This window comes from Seriola dumerili, unplaced genomic scaffold (assembly GCF_002260705.1).
Source record: "Seriola dumerili isolate Sdu_G_001 unplaced genomic scaffold, Sdu_1.0 BDQW01000349.1, whole genome shotgun sequence".
NCBI lineage: Eukaryota > Metazoa > Chordata > Actinopteri > Carangiformes > Carangidae > Seriola > Seriola dumerili.
In genome coordinates, this window is record NW_019174604.1 from 207,218 (window position 1) to 228,163 (window position 20,946).

General features: G+C 45.4%; 2 protein-coding genes across 5 annotated transcripts in view; one reads left to right on the forward strand and one right to left on the reverse strand.

The window, feature by feature from the left end:
- Nucleotides 1-758, forward strand: part of LOC111232924 (UTP--glucose-1-phosphate uridylyltransferase-like) — a 12,803-nt gene extending 12,045 nt beyond the window's left edge. The window contains exon 10 of one of the 2 annotated variants that reach the window (XM_022760628.1): nt 342-449. In XM_022760628.1, the coding sequence (XP_022616349.1) occupies nt 342-449 (108 nt within the window). Of the gene's footprint in view, nt 1-341 lie in introns of both variants that reach the window. The other variant, XM_022760627.1, reaches the window with a different exon arrangement.
- Nucleotides 759-3,388: 2,630 nt separating this feature from the next.
- Nucleotides 3,389-20,608, reverse strand: vps54 (VPS54, GARP complex subunit). Of its 3 annotated transcripts, XM_022760629.1 has the most exons (24): nt 20,534-20,608; nt 15,933-16,110; nt 15,342-15,583; nt 13,647-13,731; nt 12,804-12,838; nt 12,506-12,637; nt 11,696-12,081; nt 11,037-11,163; nt 10,104-10,133; nt 9,318-9,425; nt 9,087-9,142; nt 8,793-8,889; nt 8,382-8,707; nt 7,840-7,969; nt 7,570-7,751; nt 6,893-7,005; nt 6,592-6,655; nt 5,931-6,036; nt 5,677-5,764; nt 5,449-5,570; nt 5,167-5,247; nt 4,694-4,801; nt 3,980-4,074; nt 3,389-3,535 (listed from the first exon to the last, which is right to left on the reverse strand). In XM_022760629.1, the coding sequence occupies exons 2-24, from the start codon at nt 16,078-16,080 to the stop codon at nt 3,430-3,432; spliced, it is 2,967 nt and encodes a 988-aa protein (XP_022616350.1). In that variant the 5' UTR covers nt 16,081-16,110; nt 20,534-20,608; the 3' UTR covers nt 3,389-3,429. The 3 variants fall into 3 exon arrangements, with proteins under 3 accessions (XP_022616350.1, XP_022616351.1, XP_022616352.1); XM_022760630.1 differs by lacking the exon at nt 10,104-10,133; XM_022760631.1 differs by lacking the exons at nt 10,104-10,133; nt 20,534-20,608 and having other exon boundaries at nt 15,342-15,604; nt 15,923-16,085.
- Between the last annotated feature and the right edge of the window lie 338 nt (nt 20,609-20,946).

Consider the following 20,946-nt stretch of genomic DNA (forward strand, 5'->3'; position numbering starts at 1 on the left):
AAAACCACCAGCAGCTCAAGACGCCGTGAGAGAAAAGCAAGAAATCTGGGTGGAACAAACCTTTAAATTTAAACGATTGAATATTTATTATCAATTTGGAACAGAAGCAGAAAATTAATCAGCAACTATTTTGATAATCAAATTATATTTTTAGTAATTATTTTAGGCAACAATCAGACGTGAAGATTTGTTGTTTTTCTTTGAACCGTTGCTCAGACAAAACGAGGCGTTTGAAGACGCAGGGAAATTATAACGTCGCCTTGTCCTGTGATTAATTGTAATGAAAACCATCATTAGCTGCAAAGGAAACACTGTCTCTAACGATGTTTCACTTCCACCAGGGAACCGTCATCATCATCGCGAATCACGGCGACCGGATCGATATTCCCGCCGGGGCGATGCTGGAGAACAAGATCGTCTCAGGAAACCTGCGCATCCTCGACCACTGAGGCCTTCTGGGAAAAAAAAAACAAACCAAAGCCATTTGCACCTTGAAGAGACTCTTGAGTGAAGAACGACCTGTTACAGAGACAATCAGCTTGTTGGTGTCCATTTCAATGTGAAGTCAGCCTGAAAGGGTCAAAGGTCAACCACCTCCTCCTCCTCGTTCTTCCTCCTGACGCACTTTGCTGCTTTTCAGGAAGAAACTCGCTGTTACTGCAAACAATCGCTGCAAAGTCTGAGCCGACTCCGGCCCGACTGCGGCCCAACTGCGGCTAACTCACTGTCTCATGTCAATAAAAAAAAAACACATGTCATCTGAGCATCATGTGATTTTTGTTGTGCATTAGTTTTTATTTTATTTTATTTGTGCTGAACACATTCAGAAAATGTTATTTTGCCTTTAAAAGAATTTGAAATTCAAGTTTTGATGATTTCTTTCAGGTTAGGTTTCACACGTCTCTCGTGACGGCGGCGTTGTCGATAAAGTTTGGAACAACGGCCACGAAGCTGAAAACCTGCGGAAGATAAACAGACGGAGACACGGAGTCGCTCCATCATCCTGTTTTAATCACAGCAAGTTTGAAGGATTCAAGACATTTAGAGTTTCAGACACACTGCCAGACTCAGGTACACCCAACAGAGAGGGTCCACACACACACACACACACACATTCACTCTCACACACACTCTCACACACACGTGCACACACACACGCGCACACACAGTGGTATGGTAGGCACACTGTAGTGGACAGCTCAGATGTGTCGTCTCTGACAGTCGATCAAAAGGAGGCACTTCTGAAGCTTTTTGTTCTCAGGTGAGTCTCGGACAGGAAGTCGAAGCTGCGGTCTCATCACACCTGTACAGACCAGCTCACCTGTTCGTACAGGACTCACCTGGGCACATCTGTCCCAGGACGGCTGCAGCAATTTAACTCATCAGTTAACTGTTAAAGGTGTTATTCTGTAGTGACTCACCTGGCCTCTGCTGTGCAGGTGGAGGTGATGAGACCACAGCTGGACAGATGTGTTTGTTTGGTTGGAGCTCAGAGCAGCTGGACGTCACTCAGGAACAGAAAATCTGATTTTATTTTTTATAAAGAACGCTGCACTCTGGCACCAGGTGAGGCAGGAACAGGTGAGTTCAGGTGGGCGGAGCTTCACTGGGAGTTGGCTGCAGTCACTACACCCCTGTGTAACTTCAAAAACATATACAGCTCTAACAGGTGAGTGACGGAGCAGCCAATCAAACTCTGAAACCACACCAGCACAGAACTGGTTTCAGCACCGGTTTGAGGGTGGAGGTGATTTCCACCACGGAAAATAAAGAAAACCACATGACACTTGTGATGACGAACTGACGCATTTCATCTCGCCAACGCCGTGTTTCCTTTAACCAGTTATCTCTGCTACACCTAACCACGACTCACCGGTCTGATGGTGCGTTTGAGGTGTTCCTCGTAAATGTCTGACGACTGTGTTTAAGTAGAAAGCTGAACCGCACAGTCGTAAATAAAAACACGTCAATGACGTTAATGATCCTGCGTTACATCGTCTGCTCGTTTACAACTGAGCGCTCTGTGTGTTCGATGGTGTTTTATTTTGAAATGAGCTCAAATTACTGAAGAGCAGAGACAAAGCAGAAGTTTATCTGCCTCAGTCATGTGACTCTGTTCTAACTCGAAGAGCTGGAAGCAGCAGCGTGAGGTCAGAGGTTACGATCATTGTTTTTATAAAGATTTGTGAATTTATTTTTGGTCAAACCAAAACAGGAAGTTTGATTAATGAGAAAGTAACTGTCACAATAAAACGTCACCTTGTGCAGCTTTGGCTGATCGTCTCACAGAGGAGGAAACATCCTGAGAGTTTCATTTCCTCTTCAAAATAAAATAAAATAAAAAAATAAAAAGAAGCTAAATCAGATTTTCTGCTCCGTCGTGTCGTTTCAGCCTCGAGGAAACAAAAAGCTCATGCAGATGAAATTAAAGTACAGTAGGAGGGAGAGGGTCAACAGTAGTTTAACAGCTGATATTCATGCTTCATGTTCTGCAATTATAAAAACAAAAACAACACGTCCCCTTCGTCTGTGGCTCTTCACCTGCTGCAGGATCGGACTGATTAAAGGGAGAAAATGCAATTGAAGAGTTGAATTCCCATATTAGAAGGTGTTTTACTTTGGTAACAACAGGATGTGGCTGAGGGGTTTGTGATGCGTTCACAGTCTGGATTGTGTTGATCGAAACATTTCAGGAAGTGAACTCTTCAATTCCACCTTTGTGCTCTCTCCTGCTGCGTCAGGGTTCCTCCAGGGTCGGAAACATTTTCCCGCTTCACGTATAAAAATGTCAGATTGAAGTTTTCTGCGTCGCCATGGTGACTCAAACAAAAACCAGCTGCTGAATGAGGATCGGGAAAAAAAACAAACAAACAAACAAACAACAAAAAATAAACGTGAGGAAACCCTGATGATTCTGTCGGAGCAGGAAGGAGGGAAAACGTTTCCATGACGATTCATTTCAACCCTTGAGCCCTGAATCCTCGGCGGGAAAACTCGGCCTCAGTGTCGTCGATGTTAAAAATTCCCTTCAGCTCCGTCGTTGCCGTGGCGCCGGAGAAAAAACGTCCGCCACAGATAAGACGACAGAAAAATAAATTACCCCATCACCTCCGATAAAACCATCTCTAATAATTTACTACTTCCTGTTGAATTGCACAGTGAGATGAGGTGGCAGCAGTTTTTAAGGAGGCGCTGTGTGTTACTGGGTGAAGTCTTTTAAGGTGGAGCTGATCAGGAAGCCCCGGCGTGTTTCTGCCGCTCTTCTTCTCCAGTTTGAGTTTTTTTTTTTTTTTTTTTGGTCCCTCCGGGCTTCCTCCACCCTCAGCCTGGGCGCAGTTCGCCCCTCCCCCCCCAGGAGGGTCGGCCCCTCCGTCGCCGAGTCGGTCAGTTGGTCGGTCCTGGACGTCTGGACTCCGCCCCCCCCCTCCATCACCTCTTCTGCTCCCAGATCTCAGCCATGTTGAGGTCGAGCCGCTCGAGGCTCCTCAGCGCCTGAACGTTCTCCGTGTAGAAGGCGACGTCCACCACCACCAGCCTGCAGCACCAGTCACATGTTAACAACAACAACAACAACAACAACAACAGCTGATGCTCCTCACTAAAGTTTTTGATCATGAAGCCACAACAATAGAATCTCTGAACTCTCCGTCCTTTAACAAATCAACTTCCTCTCTGTAGTTTGTGATCGTCACGTTGTGATCAGCAGATTTAGAGAAACTCCAGACGGAAAAGCTCTTCACAGTTACGTAAAACGATCAAACTGTTATTTACAGGAAATGAGCAAAAACTAAACCACTTCATCAGATTGAAACTCGCTGACTTCACATTCGGCTCCAACGAGATGTCGAACAACCACAAACAGCAGGATGTTTGAAAACAGACAAACAACGTCATGTCAAACTAAAACCAAATCCTCCTTAAATGAGAGTCAAACAGGAAGTGAAAAGCTTGTGTGTGTGTGTGTGTGTTGGAGAGTTACCCGTGCTGCGGTCCTCCATCGTTAACGACCCCGAGTCGGGCCAGCTGCCTCTTCAGGTGCATTTTAAAACTGGCGTTGATCCTCAGAAACAACATCTGAACAGGAAACAGTTTCAACAACAAACAGATCAGATCTCAAACATCTGGTCCAATTAACACGAGGCAACTCCTGCTCAGTCACACCGTCACTCGCTGCTGCAACAGATCTGATATCATCGTTTCAATCATAACGAGCAGCTGCTTCATCGGCCAGAAACAGTTTGGTGAATCCGACCTGGAACAGTCGTCACCAAAACTTCACAGTTTTAGAAACGAGAATATGAAAATGTTCTTGAAGTTCAGTTTGAAGTTTCACTTTATTTTAACAGAAATCCTGTTGATAATCATCTTTGTTTGTGTTTCTGTTGAGACTCTGATAAAAGTGACATTAACTCAAAGTAGACGGACACGTTCCTCTACTGCTGATATTCTGACTAAATGCTGATGAACTTTAATTAAAAACAGATTATCCATCATGTCGAAGGTGAAATCAAACTGATTCTTGAGACTAATGAAAGTCTGATGTCACAAAAAGTCTTTTCTTCGATTTCAAACCGACTTCCGGAGCAGGAAGTCGGTCAGTGAAGCTTCCACGTGTTTATGTCACACTGACGACGTCATCGACAAACATGTCATTAAGAGAACATGAAGATTAAGGAGCTGTGCTGAGTCTCACCTGAGTCTGTTCTTCAGGTAAAAGCTCGTAAATGGCTTCGTGCATCTTCGCCATCTGTTTACAGACGTTCCTGAAACAGGCCGACGGCATCGGAGCCTTCACTTCATACTGAGGAAACATCATCATCATCATCATCATCATCAACCTGCCGACGTCACATGACCATCACATCTGTAGCACAGCACATACACACTCAGCTCTTTATCTCCCCGTGAAAACAGCACTTTCCTTTGGCACTACATTTTTCTCACGTATTCCTACGCACAAGCGCACCTGCAGCTCGCTCTGTATCACGCCGCAGCCGCGGCCGTGAGGTGAGCTGAGCGAATCAGAAAGATCTGATCTTCACTTGGTTTTAACAGGAAGATAAAGCTGAAAATATTCTACACGAAGCTTCATTCAAACAGATGTTGGATTGTTTCCTTGAGCGTCTTTTTAAAGTTTCTGAAACAGGTGTTTGGATCTGATCTTACCTTTGATAAAACCTTCTCAAACAGACTGTCCATGATGGCCACCAGTTTAGCGGAGATCTCTGCTATGTGGTCGTTGTAGTCCTGAAACAAACAAACAAACAAACAAACAAACAAACAAACAAACAAACAAACAAACAAACAAACAAACAGTTTCAGAAACACAACCAACAGCTTTTTACCAGGAAGCTTTAAAATTCGAGGCGTCGAGGAAAAGACAGTTTTTAACTGACAGAGGCCGTGTGTGTTGATTATTGATTATTTGTTTTGGTTCCTGTGCGTTACCTTGGTGATGTGGTCGAAGTGTCTGAGGACGCTGAACTGTTTGGGCTGCAGCTTGGTCTCAAAGTGAGCTCTGATGATGGGAATGTAGTGAACCACCAGCTGCAGGCAGCGGGAAGCTAATGCTACACACACACACACACACACACACACACACACACACAGGAAGATCAGAACTTGTGTTTGTGACTCAGGTGACAGGTGTGTGACGCTGCTGTTGTTGCTAGGTACCGAGGTTTTTAGTGGTGATGGTCTTGAGGCCGACGACCTGCAGCGCTCCGGCTCCCAGAACCAGCTGGCAGCTCCGAGAGTTGAAGTGCTGCAGAGACACGAGAGAAGACCTGATTTACAAAACACACACTGCGTTGACGTCACGCTGCTGCAGGTTGTTATGGAAACGTCACCTGACGAAGGCGGAAAGTCAACGTTTTCAAATGTGAACACAACTGATTTAGATGAAGTGAAAACTTGTTTTTCAGTTTTACCTTGAGGAGATCCGACAGACGTGTCAACATGTCGGTGGCGATCGACGGGATGTCGTTGACGCAGTGACAGTACTCCAGAAACATCCGGATCAGCAGCAGAACCGTCCTGAGGAAACAGGAAGACGACATTATACATGTTATTCAGACTTACAGCTCCTCCAGTGTAAAGGTCTGTGTCCATGTGTAGTGTGATTATAGATCAGCTCTAGCTTCTATATTAATACTGTGAAAGTATCAAAGCCTCAGTCCACAGAGAAATGCACACAGCCTGTATTCAGAAACTGAGCCTTAAAACCAGCCGTCAGGACTTCTGGAACTTTGTGATGTCACAACAAAGCAGTCACCAAGCCCCGCCCACCTGGACCCACCATCCAAACCTTGCAGGATTTGGTTTCTCTGAGTGTTTTTACCTGAAATCTGCTATATTTTTATTGGATCACTCAGAAAACAGTCAGCCAATCAGAAGAGAGGCTCAGAGCCTCCTCTCTTCTGATTGGCTCACCGACCTGTTGTTACTAGAGCTCCAGAGAGAAGCCTGAGAGAGGAGATGTAAAACTACACTGAGATGGATTTATATCTTCTGATGGATCAACACTTCAAATAAAACACAGAAGAAGAAACGTGGAGTTTTTCTGTTGTGTGGCAGCGGTTTGACACTCACCCGACGACGGCGTATTTTTGCCCGTTGACCAGCAGAAACTCTGTCGGCTTCCTGTCTTCTGGACCTGCAGGAGGAAACGTGTTACAGCTTCTTTCATGGTATTCTGTTTGTTGTGAGAAGTAATCATCATCATTGATCACTGATCAGGTCGCTGATCACCACTCATGTTTTCCTGTCTCATCTCTGCGTGTTTCCCTGAGCGTTTCTCTTCTACACGTCACGTCAACAAACATCAGCTGTTCCTGCTGCAGGCAGACGGAGCAGAGCGTCCTGGAGGAGGAGGCGGTTGGTTTGTGGATACCTGGGGTTTTGCGCTCTGGTAGTGTTATCCTGCCGTCAGCGATGGAGTTGACGAGGTCCTGAAACTCGGCGGGAACCTCCGCCTGTTTCCAGCGCTCGTTGTCCAGGAGGAGGCTTCAGCAAACAACAACAACAACAACAACAACAACAACCATCGTCATCATCAGGACACACAACAACACAAACCCACGGCACTGATGAGTCATGGCTCGGCTCTCAGGGTGTTTCTACCGGAGAAGTGGAAGAGGATAAAACTGTGGCAGGAGCTGCAGAGTCTCTGACCTCTTTTAAATCTCTTTATTCTATTGACAAGTTTTTATTTCTTGGTTTTATGAGTTTTACTGATCGTCCTCTCGCTGGTGACTCTGCCGTCCGTCTATCTGCACAAAGACTAAAAACACTTTCCTTGTGTTTCTGCTGCTTTTACTTGTTGCCTCACATGACCTGCTTGTTTTAATCTTGTGCTCTGTGTAAAACACTTATATCAAGTTATATCTATATATCAAGATGGTTTTTATTTTAAATTCAACATGATGAAATCAGGAGTGAAATTCAGCAGAAGCTTCAGCTGCTGCGCCTCAAACTTCTCACTGGTGACACACATGAAGACGCTGCGACTTTTCCATCATGTGACCTCAGAGAGTCCAGACCGAACACACTGAGCTGCAGGTTACCTACCTGAGTTTGGTCTTGCGCTCTTCGTGGAAGCGGTGGACGAAGCGGTTGGCCTGGCTCTGCAGCGCCCCCCTCAGGGAGACGCTGCGCCTGCCACACAGCTCCTCCGTGTCCCTGACGAACGCCTCCACCGCCTGAGAGAGACACACGAACTCGGCCGAGTTCAGACGCTCCAGAGATCCGTCCTGTCGGAGGTGGAGACCGAGTTCAGGTGAAATCTGAGGCCTTAAATAAAAGAAAGGTCAGAGGTCATCCGTGTCTGTGGGACTGTACCTTTGCTCTGGCGGTGAGGACCTTGACGCAGCGGTCGTGGCTGACGTCGGACGCCGTGTACAGCAGCTCCTGGCTGTTGTTGATCACACGGTTCATCTCCAGCTCAGTGGGCATCATGTTCTCGCTGGAGCTGGACACACACACACACACACACACACACACACACACACACACACACACACACACAAACACAACACACACACACACACACACACACACACACACACACACACACACACACACACAGCAGGAAAAGTGAAAAACAGCTTCGAGTTTAATCAGGAATAAAATTCCATCATCTGTTTGAAGAGCGACGTTTTCTACTTTCCTAAATTTCTAAAACAAGTTCTAAGTTTGTTTTTACACATTAAAGATAAAGAGGAATGGATGAACGTTCACTTTAGAAACTCTGCTCTCGTCCCGTTTCTGCGTCTCTGCCGTTATTTTAGTGTTTTATTAAAAGCTGAAACCTGATGAAACCTCTGAACCAGGTCTCACTGCTCCAGGTCTCATCATGATTTCTAAAGAGAAGAGAATCTTACATGAAGTTCTGGTCCCTGCCGACGAAGCTCTCTGAGGCCGAGTCACAGCCGGCCGCCTCCGCCCGGCCCTGCTGGACCCTGGAGCCCACGGCGGAGCTCTGGTCCTGGGCCGCGGCCTGCTGCTGCTGCTGGGCCTCGTTCAGAGCGTCGCTGATGAACAGACCCTCGTGGGTCAGGTAGGCCAGCTCGGCCTCGCCCTGCAGGAGCGATGAGCCCTGGGAAGATTCCTGACCTGAAGCACCTGAACCCGCCTCCTCCAGGAGCCGGTTCTTCTGATTTGAGTCCAGAACTTCCAGAACCACGTTTCCGATCACGCTCAGAGTGGCCTGACGGACAGACGGGAAACGACAGGTGAGAGCGGACACATCACTGTCTCTCAGGTGTGACGACTGATGCTTCTCTGACACTCACCTTGATCCTCTGCAGGAAGAGGAGGAAACTCTCAAAGACGTTTTTCAGAACCTCAAACCACTGAGGGAACGTCATCAGACGCATCTGGTCAGCTAGCCTTCACACAGATGTGCAATGTTAGAAACAGCTGTATATTTATGAATTCACACACTGGTACAAGTGACAGAAATGGCTTTTTAATGTTTTACAGTTTAACCCCCCCCCCCCCAAAGAAACTGGCTCCAGAGACATTGTCCAGAAATGATTCATCAGTTTTCCTGCTGCAGATTTCATCACATTCACATTTCCACTTACTTAGTGACGACTTCAGTGTCAATTTCTTCTATGTGCAAAACACTTTCTGCCACAGCCTGTAAACACACACACACACACACACACACACACACACACACACACACACACACACACACACACACACACACACACACACACACACAGTGAGTTTAACCACGACACACAGACTGACGTGTTGTTGATCACGAGCTGCTCTGAAATGAGAATCGCAGGTAAAAGTAAATATTCCACCTGAGCGACGATGGCCTTCGCCGCCATGATCATCTCATCGCTGTAAATATCCAGAAAGTCCAGCTTCCTCTGCCTCAGCAGGCCGAACACCAGCGACTCCAGACGCTCCTGAAACAACAAACAACAAACAAACTAATTACCAATTAAAAAAGACAGAATCCTGAGGCCACAATCCCTGATCTGATTTCAGATTAACGCCACAAGCTGAGATCAGAGCGGTCTCATCAGCACAAGCAACAGATCAATAATCAAAGTCACCCAGTCAGGACTGGCCCTGTCGCCATGGAGACAAGAAAACTGATTGGAGCTGAAATGGAAACATGATTATTTTTCTAAATGTTGACACCAAGATTTCTTAAAATTACTTTTTATTTTTATTTGAAACTAAATTTAATTAAAACATTTTATTGCTTTTGATTCAGGTTCATGATCTAAAGATTATTGATTCATTAGAATTAGATAGAAGATTGTTTCACATAGTATTTGATTAAATGATTCATTTTTACAGGAGATGAAACCATCTGCCCCGCCGTGTGTCTCTGACCTGCTCCGAGGTCGCGTGGATTCATCACATCCTTTACTCATGTTTCAGACAGCGACCTGACGCCACCTGAGCTACACCACATCAACTAACCCCGCCCACCTGGCGCTCCAAGCACGTTAAAACAAACAAAGAATTATTTCAACATTTGATCGATCGCTGATGATTTCACCACCGGAGAGGATTTCAAGAATTTGACGGAAATTATGTGTGTGTGTGTGTGTGTGTGTGTGTGTGTGGCCCACCTTTTGGGAGACGGCGTTTGGTTTGTGGACCTGTGATGGACACGGCATCCGTTAAATATGTAACAAGTCACATCAGAGTGAAGAGCTGAGCTCAACATGATCCTCTCATCTATTTATTCTATTCTTCATTGAGAGGAAATTTAATTCACTAACTGGCTTCAAATATTTTTCTTATTTCCAATTTTCAACCTTTTTTTTTCCTCCTGACTCTTTCACAGACGATAAAGATGATTCTCATTAAGTGGCAGCTGCTGATGGATAACTTTCTTTTCTACATTAGAAATATGATTCTGTTCCGCACGTCTTCCACTGAGTGATCTTGATGTTTTAAACCCTTTATGTTTTCTATAATAAAAGTTTAAAAGTTTCACCATGTGCTGCACATGTTGAGAATCAGCACAACCTCAGCTGATTAAACACGTCGCTCAGTAAAGACTCCTGTACAGTATAACAGTGGTTAGTATTCCTTATTTTAGAGATAAAAACATTGTGAACCAGAATCAGGAAAGAGAATCTGCTTGAGTTGTTGAGGTGAAGTTCTTCTTTATATAAACTCAGATCCTCTAAAGATCTGCCTCCTCTCGTCCTTCTGTCTGTTTCTGTCGCTTCAGTAAACTCTGCACGACTTCTCACTGAGTCTGAGTCAGACACTCTGATTGGCTGTGACAGCTCCCACTGCAGCCAATAGGAATGTGACGTGTCTCTAGACGTCTGTAAAACTCCAAATCTCTTAACGTCAGTGTGTCGACTGAAGTCAGTGACTCGTACTGTTTTATTATCACATTTATGACGAGCGGCAGGTTTATATTTCCCCTCCGGGCCCAGGACACTTCTCTTTATGGAGGCGACAAACAGGTGATGGGAAAACAACATAAATAAATGAATCACTCAGTGAAGACAAGAGTCATGACGAGACACAGAGTCAGTTCAGACCTTCTCCAGGACCTGAGGCTCGTCCCTCAGGCAGCGGCTCAGGTCGCTCCGCGCATACATGCTGAAGTCCTCCACCATCATCTTGTCAATCAGCTTCTCCAGCTCGCACAGCTGGGAGCCCAGATGTCTGAGAGACACACACACACACACACACACACACACACACACACACACACACACACACACACACACACACACACACCACAACACAACACCACACACACACACACACACACACAGGTTGTGTCATGTGCTAAAGGTGTGTTCAGGTTAAAACCAAGCGTCAACCTCCAGACTGAAACATGAAGCATCAACATGAAGAACCAGCAGCTGCAGTTCCTCTAACGACCACTAGAGTCTGGCTCCAACAGTGAGTCAGTCCCCATAGACTCCCATGTTAAAAATTTACAGCAGAAATCAACATGTTTACAGCCTGGTACAGAAACTGTTTTGGTCTCTAGAGCTGATTTCATTTTAGCATTAGCTGGGAGTTAGGGGCGGAGTCAGACGCAGTGTAAGGACGCAGACAGACAAAGTTCCCTCAAAGGAGACAAAGACTCATCTGCATCGTGTCCAACATCCACGTCCACACTCCCGTCTGTAAACACTCCAGCGAACCCTGATGACATGAGGTGAGAAGTCAACACCTGTCCCCTCACCTGAAGCTGTGGATCCCCTGCAGCTCCTGCTGCAGCACCTCCTTGGTGGTGGCGATGAGCTCCAGCGCTCCGACGAACTCGGAGGTGGAGAGCAGCAGCTGCACGGTGGGCTGCGTCTGGTGCACGGCCGCCATCAGCTTCAGCTTGTTGTGCAGCTTCACGCAGTTGTTGCGGGCCAGAGCGGTGCGGAGGGCCCGCAGGGGCCCCTGGCACATGATGCGATCCATGTCGGCGGTGCGACCCCGCAGGACGGCGACGGCCCGCTGCGTCTCCTGCAGCTGGTCCTGCAGCTCGTGCTGCGACGACATGGCGTGAAAGAACGCCTCGGAGCGCAGCGAGATCTGCCGGGCGATGCTCACCTCCACCACGTCCAGGTAGTGACTCAGCTGAGCGAGGAGGAGACGATCCACATCATCACACACACACACACACACGCTGCTACTTCACAAACACATGTTAGACCTGGATCATTACGTTTATTGATCTGTGATGGAAAACTGAACTGGTGCTTCATGAGTCAGTTACTGTGAATAACAACAGAAAGATTTTAATGACAATGTTTTATAAAATCTGACAGTGATCAGGATAAACCAGTTCTCTGACTCAAATCCATTTTCATTTGAATCATCTGATGGATTCATGAGATCGAGTCTCCTGATGACGCGTGAAGCTGTGACTCCGTTAGTCTCACGTGGCGAGGTCTGGTCACGTGACGTGACAGATACAAACGTGGCTCGGCCGAAGGTCTAGAGGGAGACGTGTGGCTGAATTTCAGATTCAGAAAGAGTGAAGACGAACGTGTGAACTCACCTTCTCCTGCAGCAGCTTGGAGGAGGCCACGTCTCTGCTGCTCTTCCCTCCGGCGCTGTTGAAGTGCGACCAGGGCAGGACGGCGTTGAAGGTGGCCGGGTCCTCCAGAGCAAAGTCAGGCTTCAAGAAGATCTGAAGAAAAACAGACAGGAGACAGAACTGAGTGACGTCTCCCTGGGAAACTGTTTGACACATCGATGATAAACATGTTGAACTCAACATGTTTCTGGACTGAGTTTCGTTCGTTGGTCACGTCAGAGTTTATGGTTTATCTCTCCAGTCAAATCTGCTCAGTTACCTTTGGGACTTGTTCCAGCTCCGCTCTGGATTTGTCTGCAGGAAACAGGAAATGATCTGCATCAGTCACATGACGTGTGTCAGCTTTTGTTTATTACCACATGAATAAAAACAATGATTTAATACGATCTAACATAATACATAACATACTAGATCGTACAGATGACGCACACTACTTCATTTTACATCAATCAGCTGATCAGAATATTAATAATAATAAAGTTTGTTTGTACGGGAGATCTCAACACTGATGCTACAAACAGCAGATAAAAACCATCAGTCTGTTGCATTAAACTACATCAGTCTGTCGAAGCTGCAACGATCAGTTAATCAACAGAAAATGAATCTGCTTCTCATTAATTAACCATTAAAACTGAATATTTCCTTGTTTGTTTCAGCTTCATGTGAAGATTTGACGTTTTCTTTGTCACATGATCATAAACTGAATCATTTTAGATTGTTGATCAGAAAATGAGAAACTTTCACCATTTACTGTCATTTCACAGACAAAGCGATCAATCAGCTGATTGAAAAAAAAACAGCATCATATCAGCTGATTTAATCAATAATGAAAATAAAGTAAATGTACAAAAAACCTCCTTCTTAAACACGGAGTCAGACGCTGTTATCACGTTACTCATGGGAAACATATCTGATGTCGTCTCCATTACGAGCTCTGCTTCCTGTAGGTGTCAGGGGGTTGTCATGGTAACGACTCCAGCGCAAACGCTCGGTGAATCAAACATGTATTTGATTGACGGCGCTGAACACGGGGTTAGTGTTGGACTGTGTCCCGTGTGTGCAGACAGGAAGCGGCGCCCTGCGGCAGGTTAATAATTCATACCGTGGTTGGTGGTGATACTGGAGACGGCGTCCACGTCGTCTTTGTTCGGACAGATCGTCTTGCAGCGCTCGTGGATTTTTTCCCTCTGGAAAAAAAACCAAAAAGAAACAAAGAAATCATGAAAAGACAAATTAGAGTGTTACCACGGTAACAGCCCCACAAGGTCAGTGATGTCATTATCAAACAAAACCAGCACCTGGAGCGGGGCAGGAAGCACGAGGTTCAGCCTGAGGGCGGCGCTAAACGACAGAAAGGTGACGAGTTTTTAATGGTCACGTTTCCTCCTCAGTCAGATGAAGATAAACGAGTCGACGGGGGAAATCAGGAAGCTTCAGAGGAGCGCTTCATAACCGTCACTGTCTGTCCCACTGAGTCTGTGTCTGTGAGACGTCGCTCTGAAACCTGAGCCAGCAAATAATCATGTGAGACTTTGTCTGAAAAGCTGGACCAGCTCACAGGAGCTGAGACAAGTTTAAAAAAGGATGTTTCACTCTCTCAGTGGATCTGAGGGTTTTTACAAAGCCAAGTTTAAAACTATTTCACTGTGTTTCACAGCTGAATGGAGCCGAGTGTCAGCTTCACGAAGCTCAGAGGAGTCAAAGTCTCACACTGAGAATGAGATTTAGAGGAACCGGGGGAATGACGTCGCAGCAGAAACTGATGTAACACAGAGTTTTCACAACAAAAAGGGGCTGCAACGCTCCTGTTGCTACGACAACCACAATCAAAACGTCTCTCAAAGTCTGTAACCGAGACGTTTTTTAAGTGATAAAAGAGGAAACAAAGTCGCCTCAGTGTCTGAGGTTCCTCCTTCACGTGTTGTGATATATTTGAACGACATGTAATAAAAAGAAAAAGCAGATGAGCAGATGAATGAGGCTGAAGGTTCAGAAACATTTCTCATTAACATCATTAAAGCAGCGTCACTCAGAACGAACCGGACGCAGCGAGTTCACGTTCACATGTTCATTAACATCCCAGTTAATCACATCAATACGATATCTCTGTGAGTCTTTCCACCGATAAGAAAATCAAGTGGTGGAAGGGGGAAACTAAACAGGCCTGAGGTCAGATCTGGTGACCTTTATAATAAATAAATACAAATGAAGCAGCAACATCCCAGTTACAGTGGATGTGCTCAGGAAGAAAAGAAGAAAACCCTCCTCCTGACGTCACGTGAAACCTCCCAACTTCAACGTCAAAACTTTCTCACAACGTTGATGAAAAACTCCTGGATCTAACTCCTGAGTAATGGCTTAAAAAGTGTGTGACCTTGACCTTTGACCTTTGACCACCAAAATCTAACTAGTTTGTCCTTGAGTCCGGGTGAATGTCTGTGCAAAATTTGAAGAAGTTCCCTTGAGGAGTTCTGGAGATATCACGTTCACCAGGCCACAATCATGTCTTATGAGGTCACTGTGACCTTTGACCTTTGACCATCAAAACCTAATCAGCTCATCGGACAGACGGATGAACAACCTGAAAACAACATGGCTGCCGCTCTGACTGTTGCCGGGCGGAGGAATAAAAAACAAAACAAAAACATTAGGAGCTGAAACTGCCTCAGCAGGATTCCTGACACACCTGCCGCAGGTGAGGCTGAACAGACACACGACAGGTATCTCATGCATGGCCGGTCTGAAGCCCCGCCCTCCCTCGCTAGCGTTGAAGCAGTGAGTCTGCTGAGGTCGTTACCTGAGCCGTCTCCTGCAGGTAGGGCCCGAAGTGTTCCCTGGTGATGTTGGGGAGGTAGAAGGAGGGCATCACCTCCGTCTCCGCGAAGTCCAGCCCCCACGTCTTGGTGAAGAAGTCGGACTCCCGCTTGGCGAGCCGGGGGTCGTTCAGCGCGGCGGGCAGGTTGACCTTGGAGCTGTACACCGTCCACCTGTCATGCTCCGCCACCACTGATGGGCCGTCGCACAGGCCCCGCCCCTCACCTGCAGGACCACATGGAAAATCTTTTAGATATTAAAATGGTACGTGTGCTTAAAACATTTTCTTCTTCTTCTGTGTTTTATTTGAAGTGTTGATCCATCAGACGATATAAAAATCTCCTCTCTCTCTCTCTAGTAACAACAGGTCGGTGAGCCAATCAGAAGAGAGGAGGCTCTGATAAAAACTCTATAGAGGATTTCACACATCACACTGCTGCCACACGATTGGCTGATTTGATAGATGCATGAATAAACAGGTGTACAGGTGACGCCGCGTCACTCTCTTCATAGAGCTAATGATTAACGAAGAGAGTGACGGATACAGCGTGTGGTGAAGAGTGCAGTTTCCCACCGGTGGGCTCCTTGGGGCAGACGTCAGGCAGGGAGCGGACGGGCCGGCGGCAGCGAGGGGGGGAGGGATCCCGCTCCTTGTGATAGATCCCATCTCGGCCTCCGACACCGGGACGAGGCACTGGGGAGGAGCCGTGGCTGGAGGCCATGGCATTGGGACTTGCCTCCTCGGAGGCTAGCTGGACACACACACACACACACACACACACACACACACACACACACAGAGCTGATATTAGAATTAGGGATCGACCGATATATACCAATACTGATGATGACCAATAATGAAGGAGACAGATAACCAACATCTGGAACCGATATCTCAACACAACACTACTGCCTGTTGAACACACACACACACACACACACACACACACACACACACACACACACACACAATGATCATCATCATCTGTCTGAAACTGTTTAAACACAAGCTGAAGATTAAAACCTTCATGACGGAGGATTTACTGCAGGACTGTTGCATCAGACTCCATCAGTTCAATGTTCCTAATAAACTGATCACTGAGTGAATATTATTGATTATCAGCTGCAAACAGCCTGAGCTCATTGATTTCGTTGCTGTTCTCACCTGTGAACTGATTCACCTGCAGATGATCTTTAATTTAATAGTTTTACATTATTATTATTATTATTATCACCAATAAGATGTTTCTACTCCCCTTTTAAACTGTAACGCAGTAACACGTTTACTCACAGATTTTATTTTATCGTTATCAGTTTAAAAAAAAAAACGACACCGATAATCAGTCGATCCCTAATTAGAATTACATGATAAGGCTGTCAATACATTTCAGAGTTTGTGCTGTGATTTATTCTATATTTAATCATTTTCATCTCTCAGTATTAACCCCAAACTTAATGGATAAGTCTGGTGAAACTCAGTATTTTTCTTCTTGTCAACAAATCCCAGAAAAAGACTCAAACCAACAACTGAAGGAAGTGTGACGGCGGCTCTGGGCGAAACAAAGGTATTTATGGGATAAACCATATCTACTCTGAAAACAAAGGACGTTCCATCACGACAGTATTGTTATTACTCACTATAACTAGAGAGATAAACAACAAAGGTTCTGTGAGCCTTCAGATGACGTGAGAAACTGACGATGAAAACTATATGGTACGGCTCAACCTGGGGCCGACCTGAGCTCCGCCCCCCCTCGTTAAGTGCAAAGCAGAAATAAGATAAATTAAACATCTTAGGGGCAATAAATAACACGTGCACAATATCTTAACATGAAGAACTTGGCTCCTACCCCCACCACCCCCCACCCCTCCACCGTCCTGCTGCCCCCAATACTCACCCCTCACCAAATGTGGATCAATCCACTGCTGAAAATAGTCCCTGACAGATGTGCTGTTTCCTTCTGTTTGTTTGATTAACACCACAGTGACCAGCAGCTGTAGAACATCAAAGTTTTTATCTGTGAGCAGAATTTGTTCAAACTGACAGATTCACTGAGTCGTCGTTCAGTTTCACCGTAGCAGGAAGTGACACGGGCTCAGAGCTGCTGCAGCTCAAACCAGAACTGAAAGTTCATTTCTGCTCAGTGTGTCGACGCGGTCGCAGCACGTTCAACGTGTTGGCACCGCCTGACTCAAAGTTCAGCCTCAGCCTGTGCCACATCTGCACCACCTGTGCAGCTCAGGCTGCACCTGCTCACAGCTGGGTGCGAGAGTCTTTTACTGTGAAAATCTGCTGGTCTCAGCTCTGCAGCAGTGGAAACATGCTCAATAAAGTACAGAAGAAAAGTACTTTCCTTTAGATTTCTGAATTATTATCTAAATAGATGTGTTCTATGATCTATCAGCTTATTGATTATCTGACTGATCGGCTTGTTGTAGCTGTAGTTGAATATGATGTCATAGTAGCAAACTGCAGCATGAACCGGGGCTGTTCATCATCGATCAATATCTTTCATTTACGGTGAAAACGTTTAACGTTAAAATCAGATGGTTCAAAGTAAAAATATCTGTTGGTTTAAACACTTTACTACGGAGGAGGATCGGGGCCACATGTGGAAGAGTCTGAATTGGTAATCTATACAAAGTGGGGTGTATTGATTATCATGATGCAAAGTAGAACAAGAGATTAGAAGAAGAGAGAAAGAAAAAAATAGAGACTGCATTGCTCACAGAAATGAGTCACTCACTTGATCATCTGTTAAATCTAAATCCTTACTATAATTAATGAAGCGCCTCTGTGTATTTTCAAATACATGCTGCAGAGCCTTTAATATGTAGGAAATCCTTTATAATGGAAGGGATAATAATAGCGTCTGTCTTATCCACTGAGTCGTGCTCCGTCTGGGAATTTTTCTCCATAAAAGAATAAATCAAACTGAGGTCTAAAAATGCTTGTTCACTTTTACTATAGTGACTTTTCTCTGCACAGAAACCCAGCAGAAGGAAACGCTAAAGTGCTTCCTGATGTTAAAATTTAAATAAAAATATTGTGGCAAAATATTACAAAGACCTGATGGGTGAGTCCTGAACAGCCCGACCGAGCCGCACAGCGTGAAGCGGAGACGTGTTGTGTCGACGCTCGGCTCTAATCTGACTGCTCAGACTGTGGAGGTGTGAGACCCTCTGCTGTTAATCCCATCACAGTGATGAGAGGATTAGAGGAAACGTCCTCAGCCTCACTCTCACCACCACCACAGTTTTCATAAAGCTTCTCCTGCTTTCACATAAAAACAACAACAACAACAAACATCTTCTCAAAGACAGATTAAATATCTAAAAGTGGAAACTTCACATCCCGCCCGGCTGCTCGTTTCCACCGCCCACTGAGTCTTCTGTCGAGTAAAAATAGAAATATTTGGCCGATTTATATATTTTTGGAAAGTGTGCTGCTTTGGAGGATTAGGCTCTGCACTTCAAAATAAGACTTGGAGCATCACAGATTAAAGTTGTCACTTTTTCATGGCTCTGGGTACATCAAGAAAAAAATATTTTTGGATCTGTGGTCTGGCCGATGTTTAGAAGGTGTTTTATCTCTATTTATACATTGTTTGCAAAAATAAAAAAATTCTATGTGTACTGTTTTGTAATAAGAGCCGAGTGTCCAGAACTAACACGCTCTCAGACGGAGCATTTCCTCTTCTGGCTCATTATGTTTGAAAAAAAAGGAAGAAAAGATTTTAACGTAATGAAAAACAACAAATCAGCAAATGAAAGGCACAGACATAATCCTGATGTGATCAGTGAACATAACTTATATTTCTGTGGTCACATAAAAGAAAAACTGACTCTCGATTCCTAAAATCACAAATCGATCTTTGCATCTGTTTGATCGGTTACGCTACACATTTTATGCTAAACGTTAAGTGTAGACTCTGATGTGACCTGCAGTTATTTCATAATGGGACTCAGTAATCCATGTATGGATTACTGAACAGATCTGCAGGGCCCTGAGCCTCTGCTTGAAGTGACTGTTTCACAGAGCTCAGTTAAAATAAGATGAGATGCACCTTTAATCACATTTCATTCCTGCGTTTTACTATTTTTATTTGACATACCTTTTTACTGGTTATTGGTCTTATTTTATTCTCTAAATCGTTTTTAATTCATTAGTATCATTTATGTGTTTTTAATTTGTCTATCACTATCCACATAGTTTTTTGTGGTTGCAACTTCCTTTTGACTACCACGAAGAGACACACTAACACCACGAGAGACTGAATAAGACAGCAAACATCATCATTTGTGGTCATTTGTCACTTCTAACAGCAGTGTCCTCACAGAAAAAAAGTTATAACTAATGTTACTGTCTGCGGCAGGGGAGAGAAAATATTCAAGACCTTTGTAAATGACATTTAAAACTTTTAAATACCATCTGATGCCCTGTTTTCTGAGGGAAATGAATCAACCTGCAGATGCACCAGAGTTCCAGACAATATTATACAACTGCTTTAACTGATTCAACGCAAATAGTCTTGTCCAAACAGGGATTTCCTTTAATGTCAGCCTAAATAAAACCTGAATTCACTCATGAAATAAAGTCTCAACTCATTCCTGTCGGTGCAGACTGAGATAGGCAAACTTCACAGGTTCTGATAAGTTGTTTTAACCCACAAATTTGAACGGTGCTTCTACAAAGCAGCTGTTATATGTATTTAATGTTAAATATTAAAGTTTAAATGGTCTCTTACAGACTTTTTTTTGCTGTAGTTCACCTGGAATGTCACATCACCGCTGTTCCTGCTGTCACGACAGGCAGCTGTGCCAGAGGCTAGCCAGCTAGCATTAGCTTAGCTCCGGAGCATTCGTTGCCTGTAGTTGTTTAGCACTTAATCCACTGAGCTGACAATGAAGGCAACACTAAACGATAACACAAGAGGCGCGAAAATATTTTTCAGTATCAGTGACAGGACCGATAGGGCGCAGAATAACCGCGGCCTGCGCAAAAAGCTAATGCTAAAGCTAATGTTGTCAGGCGAGTCCAGCGGGGTTACACGTAGGCTGGCTAATGCTAGCAGGCTAGCCGGACAGCTAGCTGGCAGACGGGGGTGAAGCAGAGACAAACCCCCGGGGAGGAGGGAGGTTCAGTGACCGCGGGGCGTCAGCCGCCCTCCGTACCTGTCGTGTGAAGCACTGCAGCCGGTGTTTCGTCTCTGCACCATCACAGGAGCACTGGAGCAGCCGGGAGCGGAACAGCGGCAGCGGATACCACCGGTACACTGGCCATCATGTACTCCGGGATAGGGGAGGCGGGGAACGGAGCGGCGGCGGTGGGTGCTCGGTACAAAGATCGCTGCTGCCACCTGCTGACCGCAGCCGTCACCGGCCACTCTGCAGTCACCACCCGGTAAAAGCCTGTCTGTCCCTCTGTCCCTCTGTCCTCGGTCCACTTCTGTTTACACTCAATAACATGAATCATCACACTCAGTGCTTCAACGTCCACTTCCGGCTCCGCTCCAACCATCAGCTCTTAATCACACACTGGAATTAAATACAGAGAAGATACAAGAGAACACAACAATTAAAGTACT

Bases quoted from the DNA above. Each gene is read 5' to 3' on its own strand.
- vps54 (XM_022760631.1), bottom strand. From the start codon at position 16,085: ATGCCATGGCCTCCAGCCACGGCTCCTCCCCAGTGCCTCGTCCCGGTG. The intron at 7,006-7,569 runs GTAGGTAACCTG...TGTTTGCTGAAG, and splicing joins GAGCGCAAGACCAAACTCAG to CCTCCTCCTGGACAACGAGC. The intron at 5,248-5,448 runs GTAACGCACAGG...TGTTTGTTTCAG, and splicing joins ACTTCGACCACATCACCAAG to GACTACAACGACCACATAGC.